Source organism: Leptodactylus fuscus, chromosome 3, assembly GCF_031893055.1.
Source record: "Leptodactylus fuscus isolate aLepFus1 chromosome 3, aLepFus1.hap2, whole genome shotgun sequence".
NCBI lineage: Eukaryota > Metazoa > Chordata > Amphibia > Anura > Leptodactylidae > Leptodactylus > Leptodactylus fuscus.
Genome location: NC_134267.1, coordinates 144,105,115 through 144,126,926, shown reverse-complemented (window position 1 = coordinate 144,126,926; position 21,812 = coordinate 144,105,115). Strand labels below are relative to the sequence as shown.

Below are 21,812 nucleotides of genomic sequence, written 5' to 3'. Positions count from 1 at the left end.
ACACACACATACATATACAGAGAGAGACAGAAGGGATGTACTATGAAGCACAATAGTTATCTAAGCAAATCAATGTGAGACAAGTATGTAGATGCTGCACGAAACAAAGCAGGATGCTGCTGTGATTCCAGTTATCATATAATATAGAATGAAGCACACACATACTGCAGAGGCTACATTGAGGGGGTTGTTTACTATAAAAAATGAAATATCCAGCTGGTTAACACAGCAGCATTGTGCAAGAATGTAAACCATGCAAAGAGTGGCGACAGGAAAGTCATTTTCTGCATATTTTTACATCAACATGCTACCTACTTTATGACCAAGTCTTATACTCCTTCATGAGTCAGGTAAAAATACAAAGGAACTTGTGCTAATAAACTCACCCCCATAACCACCCCTAATCCCACAAAAACCAATGTCATTTTATGCAATCACTGTCACAAGTAAACAAATGAGAGATTAAGCAGTTCTGTATTACACAGCTCAGTGTAAAAGACTCTCAGAGAGCCATCTATAAATATTTTCAGCCTGTTCAGCTAAACCATATCTCTATTGACATTATATATTTCCAATATACTGTACATTTGTATTATTTGACGATCAAACGCAATGATTATATTGCTTAGTGTAATAATGCACAGGGCGGAGGAGTTGGTAGACCAAATCACTGACTCTTTGATGGCAACTCCAATGCCATAATAGATGAATGACAGCCAGACAGAAATAAAGCTCCTATAGATTAAATTTCCATGCAAGTAAATACTCTGTATTATTAAGGGGTGGGGGGAGCCCGGGTTTATAACTTTTTGGGGTAGTGGAGCACATATGTTGACTGACACATTAGTGTGTGATGGTGGGTTGTAGTTTTTCTTGTATGCCATTTCAGTAGTACCAATGTATCTTCCCTGTATATACGCCTTTCACTGCCTTCCCACCATACATTTATAACGGATCGGTTTATAGAAATCAATTGTTCCCTGCAAGAAAAAATGCTCACTACGACTGGGAAATCATGACCCAAATCAAAGTAAAAATTAAACATTTTACCTTGATTATAATTAACAAACAACTATCTTCGGACACCCCCTTTTTACATGCCACTAAATGTTGATTTTGGTTACTCACATATTAGCAATCCTTATTGGACAGTGTAAGGTTAGTGACTTATCTATCAGCCAATGGCAGTGTGAGACTGGATGGTATAATAAATGAAATAATAGATGTGAGCAACATTGCAATGAATTGCCCAATCCTGCCACCTGCAGAAATGCCAGCCAGTGGTTTACTCTGCTAAGCCTGTGAGAGCACATGTATGTTCAGGTACATGTCTACATGTAGAAGAGGTTTACAGAGATAGCTGTCACACATCAGTCCTAAAGGCTGACAACTATAGAAGGGACTAGTTGTGGCGTAAGGGAGCTACCATATATGCGCCCATCCCCAAGGAAAACAAGGCTTTATTTGTTACATGAAGCAAAGTTACCCATCAGTATATTTGTTGTATGTGTGAGGAAACCAGAGTACCCAGAAGAAACCCACGTGGACATATGGAGAATATACAAACTGTATGCAGATGTTGACCTTGATCAGATTGAAACCAAATGCTAACTACTGAGCCACCATGCTGCCCACGGACACTCTTTGGACATCTGTATTTCAATGGGGCTCTAAGTCTATGGATACATTTGGTATATACCTGGGTATATAAACCAATGTACATGGGAAATGCAGTGTTTTGTCAACCTTGACACTGGAAGTCTCTTGTCTTTAATAACTGGGACCTAGTACATGCTAAATAGTGGTCCATGTGTGTTTTGGACCATAACTTAGTAACACAGACCAAGGCACACTGGTGACATGCAGGTTTCTAAGTTGTTGTGGACATATAAAAGTGTCATCCATTTTCAGTTGAGGTGCTTGTGATATGAACCCATACACCCTGCCAACATAAGAGACCGGTAAGACAGCAAAGTGTTATGCGTACTCTGTCAAGTGCACTGCAGCATCCATGCCACAAAACAACCTTTGATTCCTATGGAAAACCTATATCATTTCATAAACTTCTAAGTGGATGTAAAAGTTCAGCAGTGTTATGAGTGTCAAAGGTTACTGGTTCATAGTGAGTAAAACCTTGCGCTGCTTCTTAAGCCCATATATAGCAATAGTTCTAAATAACAAGCTGATCCACTGATACAGTCTTTTAGCTATGTACAAAACATTTAGTGATGACAGATATAAAAGGGAGACATCCCATATAATACTTCTCATAGCTTTACCCCTCCAAATTCTATGCGCACTATGTAAGTCAGTTATGATCCGCACAAAAATTACTGGCTAAGCTTGTGAAAAGGCAAGTGAAATATGATGCAAAAAAAAGTTTAAAAGTCCACACTTTAGGAGTCAATACGACATCACATCAGACCCTGAGCCCAGAAGAGCTCACAGCTCACATCAGCACCACAGCCTAGCTAAGGACACTGAGGATGCAAGGGTGCTGTGCTGCTCTGTGCATTACATATATAATAATAATAATAAATTTTATTTATATAGCGCCAACATATTCCGCAGCGCTGTACTGTATTTGTAGGGTTCAAATACAGACAGAAAGATGCATTACAAAGAAAGTCATTTCACACAATGGGACTGAGGGCCCTGCTCGCAAGAGCTTACAATCTATGAGGTAGAGGGGGTGACACAAGAGGTAGCAGGGACGGCATTGCTTATGCAGAGGTCAGACACTTTTGTAATAGAGGTTACTGTCATTACACAAACATAAAACATTTATGAGCCGTCACCAGTCGTGTCCTTTAACATTTGGATGGTGCTTGGACATATAAAGGTAGCCTGAAATGGCATCATATGATGTGGGGAAATGTGGGAGCGGGGACAGAGGAGGGTTAAATTTTGGGGATTCTAATTATAGTACGGAAGGATTTACATTAGAAATTGTGATAGTCCTGTCTGAAAAGATGAGCCTTTAGTTTGTGTTTGAAACTGTAGAAATTGGGAGTTATTCTGATTGTGCGGGGTAGAGCATTCCAGAGAAGTGGTGCAACTTGGGAGAAGTCTTGTATATGAGCGTGGGAGGTTCTGATAATAGAGGATGTGTTAGGTCATTGAGTGAACGGAGAACACAGGTTGGGCGGTAGACAGAGATGAGGGAGGAGATGTAGGGAGGTGCGGCATTATGGAGAGCCTTGTGGATGAGGGTGATAACTTTATATTTTATTCTATAATGAATAGGCAGCCAATGTAGCAACTGGCACAGACCCGAGGCATCGCTGTAGCGTCTAGACTGATAGATGAGCCTGGCCGCTGCATTCAGAATAGATTGTAGAGGGGAGACATACACAAGACATCCTTACATATAGATCCTTGAGTTGTCCTTTGCTAGCAAGTTGTTGCTAAAGATGTTGCATAAGGCTAGAGCCACACAGAAATTCTTGGCCGGACATGCAACAATAAATGGGATTGTCCAGTTTCAGCAAAAAACATTTTATTGTTTGCAAAATAAAGTTATACAATTTTTCAATATACTTTCTGAATCAAATCCTCACAGCTTTCTAGATCTCTCCATGCTGTCATTCTTTGTTTACTTGCATGAAAACAAATGCATTCTCCATTACTTAATCATTACATAAATGCAGTACTCAAGTTCACACCTGCGTTCTACTCTCCGTTCTGTGCTTTCCGTCTTCTGCATGCCAGAAGACGGAAAGCACAGACTGGGTCCGGCGGTGAGCGTTTTATGCTCTCCGCCACGAAACCGGATTTTTTAATCCGGACACAGAGTACTGCATGTCCGACTCTGTGTCCGGATTAAAAAACCCGGTTTCGCGGCAGAGAGCGCAAAACGCTCACCGCCGCTCACGGCCGGACATCTTTCTCACACATTCAAGTGAATGGGTGAGAAAGACTCCTGCAGGTTTCCGTCTCCTGCTCTGTTTTATGCAGGAAACGGAAACCTGCATTACGGAGAGGACAACGCAGATGTGAACGAGCCCTAAGACATAAGAAAGCTTGGTGACAACATCTGTAAAAGAATAGTGGCAGAAATCAGAATCTGGCACTAAGTGGATTCCATCCCAAAATCAGTGTCTGATTCCAACCTGGTGTTACCTCCTGTTTTATTCAGTAGAAGGCAAATTGAGCAGGGCAATGAAAAAGTTGCTGCAGATTCCACCGATTCAGACAACATATGCGGTATAAGGTTCCCTACTCTTGAGCCGCGGACTATGATTCATCTGGGCCTAGTTAGTGGGGGGAAAGCCGCTGCGTAATGCTGAAGTAAGATGAGAAGCTGGGAGGGCAGTAAATGAAGAGGAATATGAGGCGACAGGTTGGTGATGTACAGGTCAGGCCAGCAGGGTGGATTTACGTACAGAGATAACAGAAGCACTGATCAAGCCCCGTTCCTGCCTCATCAGTATTCAACACTTAAATGCCCCCGAAGAGCTGACCAAAGAAAGAAGCTGTGAACAGGGACTGACATCACCAGCCCAACCTCTGCAACTAGATATTAGAGGTGGTCTGAAACTTAGGCAACAAGCTAAGGAGGCATAATGAGCAGTATCTAGCAAGCAGCGCAAGATAGATAACGCAAAATATTTTGGGCAAAACACATCAGTTAGCTTAAGATGCAAGCTTAAAAAGGGCCTTTCATGTCCTCAAGCATTGGTGGTATTATATACTGCCAGAAAGCTGACAATGAACTGAATTCAGCACAAGCCCTGATGCTAAAGATATTGGTGCCATTAGTTTCAGCGCTAATATCCCTCCACCGTTTGAAAGGAGGCCTTATAGCCTAGCATCATCGTCATTAATGCTGAAATTAACAGCAATAATATCTATGGCAAAGTCAGCTTTCTATCAGTATATATGTATTAGTATATAATTCACTGATTGGGCACAATTGAGGATTATGCTCTCTACTGTTTGAAAGGCGGTCCTTATAGCCTAGCATCATCGTCATTAGTGCTGAAATTAACAGCAATAATATCTACGGCAAAGTCAGCTATCAGTATATAGTATATAATTCACTGATTGGGCACAATTGAGGATTATGCTTTCTACTGTTAGATAGGTGGTTCCTGTCATTCTGCTTCAGCTCAGAAGCATCCACCTGTCAATAAAATGCATAACTGTGCTGAAACTAACAGCACCCCAGAAAAGTTGGGGGTTACAGAAAAAATTGCAACTGTGCTGGAATCAGTGGAATAGTGTCTGTTGAAAGATGCAAAGAGCTTGAGATAGTAGAGGTGGTGAAAGGTCCTCTTTAAATATGAGATAAAGATACCCCTCTAATTGCCACAAACAAATGTAGCAATATAGAGATAATTGTCTTCTTATGGACATGCCAATAAGCCTGCAAGTGCATAGGGGCCTCATTTAGGAAAATGTCACAGACTCCCATGGCAGTAATTCTAGAGGAGCACCAGAGCATTTTCGACAGTCTGCCTATAAATCTGGAAATTTGGACCCTTCCCCCAATGCACTTGCTGGTAAATTTTTTCTGCATTGCTTCATGAGTTTGTGACTCAGGTATGGTTTTTGCTCATATTAAACGGCCCTACATGGCAAATTTATTGCTTGAGAGGTATTTTTGGACCTAACAGACTCGATTTAAAACATTTTAAATGTGAAATAGCTTTTTTTTTCCACTTGTTTAGAAAGTAAAAGAGCAAAATGTACTAAAATTAATCATGTCAACATTTCTGCATAAATAATATGAAGAAACAGCCTACACACAACTCATGTGAAGAAGACCGGAGTTACTTCTGTAACAGACTGCACTTTGAGCCTCTGAAGAAACATTTCAACACTTACTAACACTCACTAATTCCCTTGGATTCCTGCAGAGGTGACGCCCCTCACGTTACCACCCAACGTCTGATAGACGGCTAGAAGGCAATACATTATTGGGACGCTGATTGTGTTTGTGTTCACAACTGTACAACAAAAATATACATTGTCGGCTCATGCCAGGAAGAGAACACAGTGCTCTTCAGGGGATAGATGTGAGCAGACCCTGGTGGGGATACTTATACTTATGGCAAAGTAAAACATATGTAACACAATACCTAGCACACAAACTGAACCAGACCCAAGGAGAAATTCAGCTGTCTCAATTGCATGGCTTGACACAAGTAAGGGCCAGTGCACACGGAGTAAATGCGTGCTCATTTTTGTATAATGCACGTGTAAAGAATACCAGTGTAAAAATCAGACTCCCATTGACTTCAACGACATTTTTTACACGTGTATTAAGCAAATATAAGCACGCGTTTACTCGCGCGTTTATTTTTATTACTAGCTAATAAATGGCTCCAGTAAACATAGGCTGAAAAAGAAAGCGGTTCTGGATCAGACTCCAATGAATGAGGGGGGGACCCAAAAGTTTCCAGAATGAGGATGTTGCACGCAGTTTTCGTAGTACGGAATTCTGCAGCTAGTTATTTGTTCAACCACGTCTTCTCAGTCAGTGTGCCAAGCGGCGTTTGTGCGGAAGATTTTGTCTACCCAAAATGAATATTCTTGCAAGAGCTGGTTTGTCCCGCTGTTGTTTTTCTTCATGGAGAAGTTTTATGAGCAGCGCGCGGCTGTGACGTTTTTCTTTCTGCTCGGGAAAAACGCATTGGAAACCGTTCAAATGTTGAAGACCGCTTACAAGGATGACGCTATGTGTCAAGCTCAAGTTTACTCGTGGTTCACCCGCTTTAAAAATGGTGAAATGTCAATTGATGATCAACCGCGTTCTGGACGTCCGTCAACTTCCCGAACGGACGAAAGTGTCCAAAAAATCAACCAGCTCGTGCGTGAAGATCGACGACGAACCATTGAGGAACTCGAAGAGTTGTCTGGAGCTCGATTCAGCACATTTTATCGGAGGATTTGGGCATGTCACAGGTCGCTGTAAAGTTTGTGCCGCGGCTCTTGACTGATCAACAGAAAGAGCGCCACATTGAAACATGCCGTGCCACGAAAGAATATGCCGAAACCGATCCAGAATGTTTTTCTAAAATTATTACCGGAGATGAGTCTTGGTGCTATGCTTACGAGCCGGATACCAATGAACAATCAAGTCACTGGAAGACGCCATCCTCGCCCTGCGCCAAAAAGGCTAGTCAAGTGAATTCCAATGTGAAGACAAATGGTCATTTGTTTTTTCGATGCAAAAGGGATTGTGCACTCGGAATTCGTTCCAACAGGGCAGACCGTCAACCAGGTTTTCTACTTGGGGGTGCTGAAGAGGTTGCGCAACAGTGTGCGGCAAAAAAGGCCTGAAATGTGGAAGTCTGGTGATTGGTTTTTCCACCACGACAATGCTCCAGCCCACACCGCCATCTCGGTGACCAATTTCATGGCAAGAAACGGCATGGCTGTCTTGCCCCACCCACCCTATTCACCTGATATGGCTCCCAGTGACTTTTTTTATTCCCATGAATGAAGAGGAACCTAAAAGGGAAGCGTTTCGCCAACGTGGAGGAGGTGAAGAGGAAAACGACGGAGGCGCTTGCACACATCAAAGTAGATGAGTTTAAAAAATGTTTTGAACAATGGCAGACGAGATTTGACAAGTGTATTGCCGCTAAAGGAGAGTACTTTGAAGGAGATTGAAGGAATTTTGTACAAAAAAATAAATACACGCTTCAAAAACAACTTTCTGGAAACTTTTGGGCACCCCCGTGTGTGTGTGTGTGTGTGTGTGTGTGTGTATACACACACACACACACACAGCAAACTAAAACCCCAAGACAAACTATTATTTTTCTGAAATTAAACAGTACATGTAAAATAAAGCAATTTTAGTAGACTGCTAGACTCTTTTGTATACTCTTTGATCCTCTCTTCTATTAACCAAAGTGCAAAATATAATTTTCTGCCATTTGGACTAAAGGGAGAGTGGACCTATACTACCCCTACTAGTTCACACGTAAAAACTGCCTGGCTTATTTTGGTCCTGAAAAAAAAATGCGTTTTTTTGACCTTGAGGCATTTTTTGGAGTGTTTTCTGGAGCAGTTTTTGGTGAACTCCCCTAAAGTGAACGGACTTTTTTTTTTTTAAAAAAAAAAAAAACAAAAAAAAACGCTAGGCGTTTTTCGCCTGCCATTCATTTTTATTGCTTTCCTCAGACAGAATCCACCTGAAGAAAGGTCATGTCACTTCTTTTTTTCAGCTAGCAGAAAAAAAAAAAGCTAGCAATCTCCATAGTCCACCATTGTATGGAGGCAGATTTTGAGGAGAAATCTTTTGTCAAAGTCTGCCTCATTGCCCATGTGTGAACTAGCACTAAAGGTCCATTCACACGGAGGAAAATGGCGCTTTATTTGGCACTGAATTTTCAGCGCTGAAAAAAAAAAGCCTCCCATTGACTTCAATGGGTGCCGCTAGCTTGCTTTTCCCGCTAGCAGAAAATTATGCTAGTGGGAAAAAAAAAAAAAAAAAGCTAGCAGAACCCATTGAAATCAATGGGAGGCTTTATTTTCAGCGTGGAAAATTCTGCTAGCAGAAAATTCCGCTAGCGGGAAAAAAAGCTAGCAGAACCCATTGTAGTCAATGGGAGGCTTTATTTTCAGCACTGAAATTCCACACCAAATTCCTCACCATTTTCCTCCATGTGAATGAACCCTAAGGGCTCGTTCACACGGGGCAAAAGGGGACGGATTTTGGCGCTGAAACCATGTCATAATCCACCGCCTCATAATAGAAGTCTATGTAGACCGCTAGCTTACTTTTTTCCGTGAGCGGCATGTTCCCGCTCACGGAAAAAAGAAACTAGCTGCCCTCTCTTCATGCGGACTCCGCGGCTGATTAAACCCCAGCATCCACCTCGCGGCAGCACCCTCTGTACTAGGCCCATTCATTTAGGCCTACTCTGGAGGGGGAAGCCATGACTGTCAGAAGCCGTGGCAGGTGCATTTTGGTCCAATTCTGATGTGGCTTCCTGCATCAGAACCAGGACCAAAATGTGCCTCGCTTATCTCCGTGTGAACTAGCCCTTAGACTATACGAGCAGATTTTGAAATGGTGTGAAAGCAAAACGGCCTTAGTTGCCCATAGCAACCAATCACAGGGCCGCTTTCACACTGTATTCTGCTCCTGAAAAATGAACTATGGACAAGTAAGAATTTTGTTTTTATTCCATTTTACCAAATCCGACCAACTGTCTTTAAATCTAAGACCCAAACTTATTAAATCAGTTTAGCCCCTATAAAAGTCAAGTTTCACTCTGCCCAAGGTTAAGAAAGGGTGTGTCACTTACCCGGGAATGGCCACCATTACTTGGACAGATTTATTAAGCAAGTAATGTGAGAATGTGGTGCAAATATTAGTGAAAAGGTACATCAGCTCTTATACATTTAATTTTCATACATATTTGATGTTAAGACATTCTCCTTGCTACATGGTTTTGGTTATTCACATATCAGCAATCATGATTGTATAGCATACAAACGTAGATTAAATGGATCAGTTAAAAAAACAGACACATTAACATCAGTTAGTGTCAGGGCGGGTTCATACCTGTGCCCGGTCTCCACTTTGTGGGTTTTTGTCTTCTGCCGACAGGAGACGAAAACCCGGTAGTCCTGCATGTCCGACTTTGTGTCCAGTAAAAAAAACAAACAAAAAAAAAAACGGTTTTGCTGCGGAGACCAGAAGACGCTCACGGGCGGACACTTTGCAAACCCATTCAAATGAAGGGGTTTGAAAACGGACTTCCAATTTCCGTCTCCTGTCCAGTTTCTCGGGCAGAAGACAGATACCTGAAAGCAAAGGCCGGGCGCAGGTGTGAACCCACCCCCCTCAGTTAATGTCTGTTATGGTAGGTGTCCATTTATTTTTTAATTTTTTTTTTTTTAACAGATACCTTCATAACGGAATCCAACGGTAGTGTGAACCCTGCCTTAGGAATAAAGCCAAAAATTTGTAGTAAAGAAAGATCCTGAAAGCTACAGTCTTGGCATAGAATCAATCATATACTACCTGTCTATGTTCATTTTCCAGCTAGTGTACTTGTGTTTATAAGATGGTATTGGTTTAGTCGGCTTGGTCATCACTGAAGGGATTGCAATGAGGACGTCTTACCCTAAAACAAAGCAGGCTAAGTACAAACTATCATTCACAATGAGATGACCTACTTCTATCTACCAAAAATGTCATCAGTCATTGATGACTGAAACTACATATCTATGGCATGATTGCCAAATCATTCGCACGGTGTCTGGCTGGCTTAAGCCTTGACTGCTCTCGTGCAAATGCTGTAAACATAAGAAGAGAAAGGGGGATTAGAGCCTCCAGGGAAATATATGGAATTCTTTTTAACTTATAATTTTAATTGCATTATTAAATAAAAAGGATGTAGGATTAAGAGGATATTATAGTAAAAGTAGCGTTGTTATTATTATTATCTTTAATAATCCTTTAATGCCAAGTCATTTGAAAACTCCTACGGTTCTCAAGACTGGATAAGTGTCATGCTAAGAAAGGAGAGAATATATGACTTCCTACAGAATGAGGAATAAAAAGGAAAGCATGCGCAGGTCTAACATTTTGTTGGGATTATGGAGGTCACCAAAGGGTTAATGTGTGGGCCGTGTCTGTGGAGCTATGAAAGAAGAAAAGTTCATTTTGATTGGAGAGGTATATTCACTGCCTTCTCCTGTGTATACAATATCTGCACGTGAAATTCTCCAGACTCGGTTTGGTTCCTCATACACAGATAGATTCATATGGTCCAAAGGTGCCGACCCCAGAAATCACAAAACAACTTCTCTTCTCACATTGCAGTTCATGGAAATCTGATCATCATTTATACAACGTACGCTGGAAATTTAAGGATCGCTGACGTTTCGTAAATAAGTAACAGAGTGAGGTTTTAGGAGAAATTTCGATAATAGTACATTATTGTAAAAAGAAAAAGTTTATACTATTAACAAAAAAAAAAAAAAAAGCAGCTAAACAACAAACCGAAAGAAAGGATTGCACATAAAAGTATGCTTTTAATTACATGGAGGCGCCTTCTAAGCTGTTCTCTAGTGTACAACGTGTTAAAGACCCACTAGGCTTACAAATAATGTTGGGGGTCTGTCTGTTAGTAAGAGAAGCCCCCAAGGGTGCAGCTGGACTAGATGGGAGGGACAGAACGAGAAGAAAGGAGGGGAAAAATGAAATCAAGAAGGAGTCTGGCTTCTGGCTGACCTCCAACTCTAAACCTCCACTAGATTCTCTTAAGGAGACTGACTGCTTCAAGTCAGAAGTGCAGATGTATTACAGTCACATAGTGCTTGCAGACCAACTATGTATCCTTGGGTCACCGATACGTGGTGTGAGAGCAGAGATCAACTGTATCCATGGAAAAGGACCAAAGCATCACATTTGTGAGAGATTATATTTGTACTCTGTGTCGAAGAGGGCAAAGCAAGGATCCCAAATGATAGAGCAAGCGCTGCGTATAACACCATCACAGTTTTCACAGGAACCCATCTAAATGGTTTCGGTGAGTACAAACATTTGAACAGTAGACTAATATTCACTGTCATTTGGATTAGATGTTGTCCCAAAGATACTACCTGTATATGGAAGGGCACAAGGGGTCGGAGAATAGATCTATGTTAAGAGTTAAAGCTTGATGAAGAGTTAGGTTATCAGCAGATAATACCCATACTGGAGGGGGGAGCAAAACAGATGGGTTTAAATGAAGCAAATCCCTCATCTGCCTCATTACAAGGGCTGAGCATGTCATTTAAATGATATTAAAAACATGGATACTGATAGTTTGAAAAGCATCATGGAGATATACATGTATGTTACATACTGTTCCTGTCCTGTCTAGACGACCACAAGAGGTTTGACAATTTTATACTCAGTGATTATTGGATACAAGAAGCAACACCTTTGGATTCTAAGGGGTTAAGCAAACACCTCCCACACACATACAAAATCAAGACTCTCCTGGTGGGGTAGGAGGAAGAACTGCGAAGACTGGTGATTAGAGGAAGACACAAGTGGACATAAACCATCTGTGCCACATGGGAGATACCTTTACGGACTGACTGACAATTTTTCCCAATATTTTTGTCACTAGGATTAAACTCACATCAAGAACATTCACATAATGGCAAAGCAACTGGAGGCCTCCTAAATGAGAACAATAATGGATATAAATCATATGGGTTATATAAGAGACGCAGCAAAGTGAATGGGACATGATTGAAGAAGTTGTAACATACCCAGGGTTACCTGAAATCCTCCACAATTCTGTTCTCTGGCACGAAATGCCAGAGCTCAACCACTCTTATGCTGCTCACTTTCCTAATGATACCAAGACAGACACAGCACCCCCAAAATGCTGGCTGGCCCTCCTAACTCTTATGCTCATTGTGCCTACAATTGGAGGCAACATCCTGGTGATCTTGGCAATATCACTAGAGAAGAAACTCCAGAATGCTACTAACTACTTCCTTATGTCACTGGCTGTGGCTGATCTACTGGTTGGAATATTTGTGATGCCAATCGCACTCCTCACCATTCTGTTCAGTAAGTATGAGCCAGTGTGATCCCTTTTAGTAACTGTACAGTCAAGGTGGTGTTGTATACTGGTTTACCTATCATACATTAACTCTTCAATAAACTAGTTTAACTTTTCTGGAAAGAAAAAAAGTTACTTGCCTACGTGTGGTAAAATATCAACTGAAGCTTAAACGTCACTGAAAACACCTAAATCAAATTATGCCTCTCCCCAATGTCATTCATTCATAGGGGTCTAGTGAGAGGAGATACTGAAAGTAGTTTGGAAGATTTAACTCCTAAAGCTGAACGCAGACTTGCAAGATGACGCCAATAGCAAATTTCACACATATAGCATATATACTTGCAAATACTTGGTGCATATATAAAACTTATATACACCATATCTTTATTCTTAAAATATATTCTCCTTGAGGAGGTTGTGCGAGGACTGTGTCAAACAGAACTCCTCAGCACGCAAGACATAAGTTACACTTGAAAGTCCAAAATGTGAGTTGAGTAAGGCTTGGATGAATGTTGAGGTGTGTCTTAAAATAAGGCTTGGAATAATATTCAATGACTTATAAGTAAGAATAGAATACAATATGTTTAGATCAGCTTGTCTTTCACCTATAGAGTTTAATAAAAATACTGGGAAAATAACCCAATACTTTACAAAACTAAAAGCTTTGGTTAAGACGGCAGCTGTTCCTTCTGCTACGTATTTTCATCAAAGAAAATAGAAACACTTATTACCCCACATACACAAAGCCCATGCATGTTTATACCACGGACAGACAACGGGACTCCTATAGAGCTTCTCTGCTACCACATACAACTGGAAGCTGTCCCTATACATTACACAGTGAAGAAAAATGTGACTCTGCTTTTACAACTTCAAAGGAGAAGAGACAAATGACTTTAACTTTCTGTAGAACAAGATGGTTTATGATCTTGTCAAGTAAAGGAAGCTGTTGAACAAATCCATATCCTTGTTAGGCCAGTTATTGTGATCAAGGACACACAATGTTACTCAATATCAGCAAAAAAAATCAAATATTAATTCCAAAAGTAACAAACGTAAAAGCAAACCTCCCTCCAGAATACAGAATAGCAAGCGCCAGGCATTCTAGCTTACTAAAATAAGCAGAGGATTCTTACACAAAGCATGCCCAGTTCTTTATAACCGTGAGCACTGGAAAACTCGCAGCACTGATTAAAAAGAATCCATCACCGGCCTCTGTTATTGTATAAAGCACATTTAAATCAATGGAAGTGTCATTAGCTGAAAGCTATAAAAAGCACAAATGCCAAGCTAATGCTAACATTTTATTAATCTGCAACACAGGTTCCTGTCTTCCTCTCATGGAAGTGCTACAGTCCAACACATACTAGAAAGTACAGTAATCCTGAAGGAAGTGTGAAGAAATAGAGATGTAAAATACTATATATATATATATATATATATATATATATATATATATATATATATATATATAAAATGTATTAACTACTGTTAATATTATCAGATAAATGAGAAATAAAAAATACTGTCAAAAACTACATCAAGCTTATTGCATTGCTATGGTCATTTATTGGCAATACCCTTAAGCATAACCATTGAAATTACTCTGCAACTGAATAATGGTAAAAAAATAAAAAAAATCTTCTAGACACGATAGGATGATCCCCACAAAGGATAAGGCACAATCTGTACTTACTAAGATTATAAGATATACTTTAAAGGGGTTATCCATAAAAAATCTAAACCAAATAAAATGGTGATAAATACTTGTAGCGAGCTCCCCCAATCTGAGGTCACTTTAATTAACCATTTCCATCATATATGCTCATTAGATGCGGTTGTGCCCATAGACAGCTTTCACAACGTAACCTGTCATGAATGATATTTTCATTTCAGTAAACATCTTCCATATCTGCTCTAAAATTCGAAGTCTGCGTTGTCTCATGGTAGAGTCTTTGACTCCTCTCTGACTGCACATGCGCCATACTCGATCATATGCTTGAGCCAGAGAATTTCATCAATGGGGGAACAATTTTCCAATTAAATAAACAAATAAAGGCGTTTTACGCTTATTCTCATCAATAAGCACGACTCTCCAAACTTCATTGAACTTTAATCATTTACATACGACAAATGTTTTAAATAAAGATTCTAGTGGCACACATTGACAAGTGACTAAGATTAAGAGGTACATGAATGCCTGACCATATAATCTGTTTAGGGGTGGAAAGTAACTGACAGGTTTCCTTTAACTAGAATAGTAGGCCCTTTAAAGCTGTCACATAGGTTTGCTTATTCCAAAAATTTAATTACCTGGTGACATGGTAATAGGGGGTGTCACCAAATAACTAGGCAGAGCTGAGACTAAGAAAGCTGGATAACAACAACAACAACAAAAAATCAACTAAAATCAATTTTTATACAAAAATTATTATTTTGCTTGTACAGAACTCCACACTTCATTACCATGTAACCATTAGAAGACACATTTACAATAAATTCTGCCAATCTCATTTTTGACCATATTAGCTACATCAGATGAATGGAGAGACGTTAAGGAATACTCAATGACCACTTTGTCTCTTTCAGAACCTGTCTGGCCACTGCCACAATGCCTATGTGCAATCTGGCTATTTCTGGATGTCCTGTTCTCCACAGCATCTATTATACACCTTTGTGCCATATCCTTAGATCGCTACATTGCCATCAAGAAACCTATCCAAGCCAGTCAATTCAATACCAGAGCCAAAACACTTATTAAGATTGCAGTGGTGTGGCTGATATCTGCAGGTAAGCCAAATGTTCAATGTTCGCTCTATAGATGTATATAATTGTCATCACGTCTCAAAAAAAAATTAAAAATTCACACACAAATGTGTATTATATTATACAGTTCTTTTCATACATTTGATGTCTCTACACTGAATACTTTAGGCTTATTGGTTCTAGCAGTCATTACACGGATATCCATTATTTAATCAAGTGAAGTGACTGTCTATGTAGTCCAGAACATACACAATAGCAGAGTTTTATTGAATTCTATGAGTGATGGTAACTGAGAAGCAGAACAAGGTTAGATAATACATATTATATACACGCAGCATATGTTTTACTTACTACTTCACTAAAAGGTCTCCCTGATATGTAAAAATTGGAGGTTATACAAATGTCAGACATGGTGCAACCTCCGCTTCTAATCCAGAACAAGTAGACTAACTGGCAACAGCCCCTGCTAGTTGGAAGAGCTATGACAACACGCTGATCCTCTGAATCCTGCAGCTGTGGAGGTGCTCGGCATAACTGGGACATGCTGAAAAACTATCCCTATCCTTCCCTATACTACGGATCAGAAACACTTTCCTTTAATTTATTCCGGCCTGAAATAGCTTACAGTGCATAATGATCAGATTACTTGGGTCTTGCATGATAAAGCTTTGGTAATCAGTCTACAGCAGCTGGACGCTAGGAAATCCACTTGTTCTGTACCATGTACCTTACCAGTAAGTAAAGTGTCTGCTTAAGACTGGATCTCTGCTCCACAGGTATCAGGTACATGTATATAGAGGGCCAAGTAAATGAAGTATTTTCACTTTTACTTCTATACATTAGGTAAATAAAATTAGGCAGCTTGTCAAAAACATCAAACAAAAAAACATGACAAGAGGTTCAGAATGGGTAAAGCAAAATGCAGCAATACTCACCTCACCAATCTCCCCATTATACTACTTGGTTCCTCGGTCTACTGAGGCCAATGGCTGGACAGCATTTCCTGCAGGTCATGAGGGACAAGGAGGTAGAGCCCAGCAAGGTACCCATGAAGTGTAATCGGGGAATTGGTGATGTGATTAAGGATTTTTTTTTTTGTTACATTTTTTTCCCTGCCAGGCAACCCTTTTAAGATACACTATTGTTCCCACTAATCTTAACACATTAGTAAATGTCAAGGAATTATGCGCTGAGAAGTGTGTGATAGTCACAGAAATAAACATCTTCAGAGCAGTGCTTGAAAAGAATTCATACAAGTTTACACAAGAAGTAAATGATCTTCATTCTGTTTCAGGAATCGCTGTTCCCATACCAATCCAAGGACTCCTAGACCCAGAAACTATCTTCAACACAAACAACACCTGTGTGGTTCGGACAGAGCACTTCAAGTACTTTATTATTTATGGCTCTATGGCTGCATTTTTTGTCCCATTTGGGATTATGGTGGTCATTTACTTCCTGACCATTCACTTACTGAGGAAAAAGGCATATCTGATAAAGAACAAGCCTCCACAACGCTTCACCTGGTCTACAGTATCAACAGTCTTCCAAAGGGACATGACCCCTGGCTCCTCTCCTGAGAAAATAGCCATGCTAGATGGCCAAAGAAGAGAGCGACCATTACAGATTAACAGTGACGAAATGCCCATTCGAAGGCTTTCCAGTGTTGGGAAGAAGTCAATGCAGACAATCACAAATGAGCAAAGGGCTTCCAAAGTCTTGGGTATAGTCTTTTTCCTCTTTGTTTTTATGTGGTGCCCATTTTTTATCACCAATGTGGCTTCAGTTCTCTGTGATCCAAGTGACTGTGATCCTGAAGTAATCAAGATGTTAATGGAGATCTTTGTATGGGTTGGTTATGTGTCATCTGGAGTAAATCCTTTAGTCTATACTCTATTTAATAAAACCTTCAGAGACGCCTTTGGGCGTTATATCACCTGCAATTTCCGTGGGATGCGGCCAGTAGGCATCCTTCGAAACTGCTCTAGTCGGATATCATTTCGGAACTCAATGGCCGAAAATTCAAAGCTGATCATGAAACATGGTATGAAAAATGGGATTAACCCAGTCATGTACCAGAGCCCACTGAGGCTGCGCGGCTCCCAGATGGAGTCATCTGCTATCCTGCTGGACACCTTATTACTCACTGAAAATGAAGCTGGAAAGACTGAAGAGCAAGTGAGCTATGTATAAAGCAAACATTCGAACGCAATGCTTTTCTGAATCCAACATCATTTCATAATGTATTTATAAATTGCTAAATATGGAGGAAAAGATTACTCTGTACATGGAGGTAGTTCCTCACACTGCATTCCAAGTCGTAGTGTTATGACAGTTCTAGTGTGGATATATTTATAAAAAACAATGAAAAGCAGAAGAGGACACCTATACAACCCTCCGAACAGTCTTCAGCTGGCATCACTGGGATTTATAGTTGAACGGCACAGCCGAAAGTTACAAACGGCAATTGGTTGAAATAATATTTTCATAAAAGTACTCTGGAAAGCTGTGAGCTCAATAACATTCCAGTATCACGTTACACAAAACGTCTGGTTTTAGAAGGTAGCGCAATTAATCTAGCGGAACATTAGCTACTACCTGCAAACCGTCTGACATAGACAATCTGCTTTTTTAGGATTTTTTTTTTTTTTTAATACAGTATCTAAACATATCAGACTTATTTCCTACATGATGACAGACAGTAGGCTTAGTATGACAGCAGTCGTAAAGAATACCAAACCACAACTTGGGTCTCTCTGCAATAAACATTTGCGTGACTTTAAACAGGGAAAAAGTCTATGAAGTGCCCATGTTACATGCAGAGGACTCCTGGCGGGTACAGCAGAGATTATGTTCTTGCTCAGTGCACAGTCACTTTTGTCAGGCCTGGCCTGTTCAGATTGTAATTATTGCTGTTAGTTCGAGAAGACTAACAAGACAATAAACCGATGCTGATTTTTAACTGAAACTGTTTCTGAGAGGTGAATGGCTTTTTAAATTAACATGTTTTATTTTAAGGTCAAAGAATGGATACAAATGTAACACAAAGGAGGCCACAATCCAATTCTCATACATAAAAAGAGCCTAGAGGTGACCAATATGAATCAGGATTAGTTCATATGAGCCGCAGTGTCCGCTGAAGACCCCGTCGCAATGTCCACATGAAATCTGTGGATGAAAAAGTCTTGCAAGGTTTTTAAGTGACGGACACCCGTAATAGTCTAGGGGGTCCAATCGGGCTCCGATTCAGTCTATCCATTGGTCTAGTCCTCCAAGAAACTAATACAACAGACAGGACGTCACTAGTGTGAATCTAGCGTATGATGAATAAGCCAACAATCTACCTTTATTTTTTCTTCCCCCAACAGTAGGTGTTGAGGGGAAAGAAGGGTCTAACATGAATGACTTGTCCAAAAGCAGCCTATTCCCGTCTAACTCATTGAAATAAACATACACACTCAGCCAAGTCAATCCAAGCATGCGTGTATATGGGAGAAGGGGGGTAACAGCTGTCTAAAGTATATCAGCTTAACAGTAGTTAGCTTCGACTTTTCAATTACAGAACCACTGTTATATAAAAACGCTTTCCAAAGACAAAAGGATTGTGTTCAATTTTTAATGGTAAAACAAAAGTTTGGGTACCCATTTAATATTGTGTCAGTATTCACATTCAAAGCTGCAACATGTCGTCCTAAACAGACACCATGAATACACATCAGATATCAATCCTAGTTATGTGAGTGCGTTGCATATGGCCTTGGCTCTGCACACTCACATTTAGAAACAAGAGGATTTGTCAAGTGTTCTTACAATGGGCTAGCTACAAAAACCTTAAGAATAAGCAATAGAACAATGTTGCTAGATTTGCTGAACTAATGGCAGGACATTATTGCCTAAGTGAGTCCGTTTCATGGCTAAAGAATGCAATGTACATTTAAGCAGTCCATGAAAACATAACTAGAGCTGGACGAACACAATCTAAAGCAAAATTATTATTATAGAGTATCAGAGATTTCATAAAAAGTTGAAATATGTGCAGGGTCTTGCTAGACAGTCTGTTCTATGACTGTGTAAGCCTTCATACATGATGTCCTGTCACTTTTTCTATTTGTAAATTCCCAACACTGAAGCTATGTTATATGAGCATGCCTGTGCTGGTTTCTATGATAGGTATTGGGAAGATCTTACAGTCATATTCCTCTATTACAAAATATAAGAACTTCCAAGCACCTGTTCTGCCTTTCAAAATTATGTGCAGAATGTCAGGAGGGAGCCAGGAAAGCTCACCGGGTTCAATCCCACACACCACGATGTATAAATGTTTGTGTTATAGACACAGCACCAAATAAACATAGCAAGAAAATGTTAAATGTAGGAATTCCAATAGCAGTACCTTCACCTTCCCCATACACTCACACACTCTGTAAAATAAAATTATACCCTTCCAAATTATTTTTATGGTAAAGGAGGGCATTAAAAGGGGCTAATGCACATTTCTTAAGACTTCTTTTGCAATAAGCTGATCATGAAATGTTCCCATGTTGGTACCACAGGAATCTACGGTTATTCATAACTGGCAGAATTATGTTTCCCCCCAGTCACAACCACCATAGGGAAAATAAAGCATGTGCCCATTAATATCAGTGTGTTGCAGGACATAGAGGACAGAACCCTCAGAGAAAGAGATGCTTTTTCGACTTCTCTCTTTTTATAGACAAAAGAGGAATATCCTGAACAGGAGACCATCCTCTATTACACTGGTCCCCAACCAGTAGCTCGGTAGCTAATTCTGTGTGGCTTTCCACGGAAGCCCTCAGTTAAGGACATAAGGGCGGGTTCACAATACCATTGGATGTCCATTCTGATAGTGTCCGTTACCAAAAAAAGCACAAAGAAAAAAAACAAAAAAACCTCTCATAACAGACATTAATGGTCACTAACTATGTTATAATGATAACTTATGCATCAGTTAGTTCTGTTTTTAGCTTTATTTTTGTTTCTACTTTATGAGCATGCGTAGAAGGAAAAAAAAAAGAAAAAAAAAGAGCAAAGTATAACAGACACCCGTCCATTACCAATAGACTTTAGTGTTAAAAAATAACAGACAATTGACGTCTGTCATGAAACAGTCCTGCATGTTGAATTTTTTTGCCTTTGAAAAATAACGAACGTGGTGGATTTGGTGTAAAACGGACACAAATGGTTACTAACAATCACAAGATGAGATCCCATTTGAAAATAATGGAAATTTTATCGGCTTTATAATGGTTCTGCTAGTGTCCGTTGCCAAAATTTTGCGACAGCCAATAGCAACGGAAACTACTGACGATCACCAGCGGTAGTGTGAATGACCCCTTTATCTCTGGTTACATTATGACAAACACTGGCAATATATAATATCTTTCTGAGCCTCATAGTGTCAAAATAAATGGTATAATATAATACTACTAGTATAGTTACAGTTAAAGGGGTTGTCCAGGAATTCAGAACTGGGACAGGAGGTGAAAAACAAACAAAAAAAAACAAAAAACACCCACACTGACCTGTTCCTGTCTCTCTGGCAGACTGGTCCAGCAGGACCCGGGAACTTGGTCCGTCAGAAATCCTCGCCATACATGATAATTGGCCTCAGCAGTCTCAGGAAAGGACCAGAGACGTCACTCACATACGTCACCAGTCCAGGTTCCTAACCTTTGTCCACTGAGGCCACTGAGTGGCAGTCACATGTAGCAAGACTTCTGCCTGAACAAAGCCCCATGACACAGTCAGATGTTCATGACCATTTCAAAAATACATTCAAACATATTTATATGAATAGTCCTGTTCACACTGGTATTATAGGTTCCGTTCTATATATGACAAATATAAATAGATCCCATTGACCTTTTTTAACCTTTACACTATAATGCTGGTTAGAAAGCAACAGAACTTTGTGAGAGGAAAATCGGTACTATTCCGTTATCGGGCCAGCAGCAGCGCAGTTCAGCAGCAGCTTTCGGGACAGCAGTTCAGCAGCGGGAATTACAATGACATCCGAGGACTGCTGGCCCGATGCTTGTGCCCAGTAACCAGTACATCGATGACCCCCCTCCCCCATCCTTCTCCTCCTGCCAGTGCTGCCCCCCAGCTCTCCTTACATCTTCCCCGTACCCTCTCCCCGCCACACGACTAGGCCTCACCTCAGCGCTAGTACCGAGACCGAAAGGAAAGACACCGGGGCTCAATCCAGGCCCTGACAAGAAACACGCCGACTATAGGAACGGTGAGCTACAGCGAGCCGGAGGGACAAACTTTCTGCAGCGTCCGGCGGCTATCTAGTAGCATTCATTGCTCAAGATTTACGGTGAGGCCTATTACAGGGAGAGGGTACGGGGCAGATGTAAGAAGAGCTGGGGGGCAGCACTGGAAGGAAGAGGAGGATGAGGGCATCGATCGATGTACTGCCTACTACACACAAGCACGGCCTCTATCATCGGGCCAGCATCGGCTTAGTCATGTGGCGGGGAGAGG

General features: G+C 40.5%; 2 protein-coding genes across 2 annotated transcripts in view; one reads left to right on the top strand and one right to left on the bottom strand.

Moving 5' to 3' along the window:
* PSMD1 (proteasome 26S subunit, non-ATPase 1) overlaps window positions 1-21,812 on the bottom strand; it is a 62,383-nt gene that overhangs the window by 12,624 nt on the left and 27,947 nt on the right. The gene's annotated exons all lie outside the window — the stretch shown is intronic.
* On the top strand, window positions 11,039-18,183 carry HTR2B (5-hydroxytryptamine receptor 2B). Its single transcript, XM_075268476.1, has 4 exons — window positions 11,039-11,501; window positions 12,090-12,541; window positions 15,126-15,326; window positions 16,597-18,183. Exons 2-4 carry the CDS (start codon window positions 12,211-12,213, stop codon window positions 17,493-17,495), a joined length of 1,431 nt encoding a protein of 476 aa, XP_075124577.1. The 5' UTR covers window positions 11,039-11,501; window positions 12,090-12,210; the 3' UTR covers window positions 17,496-18,183.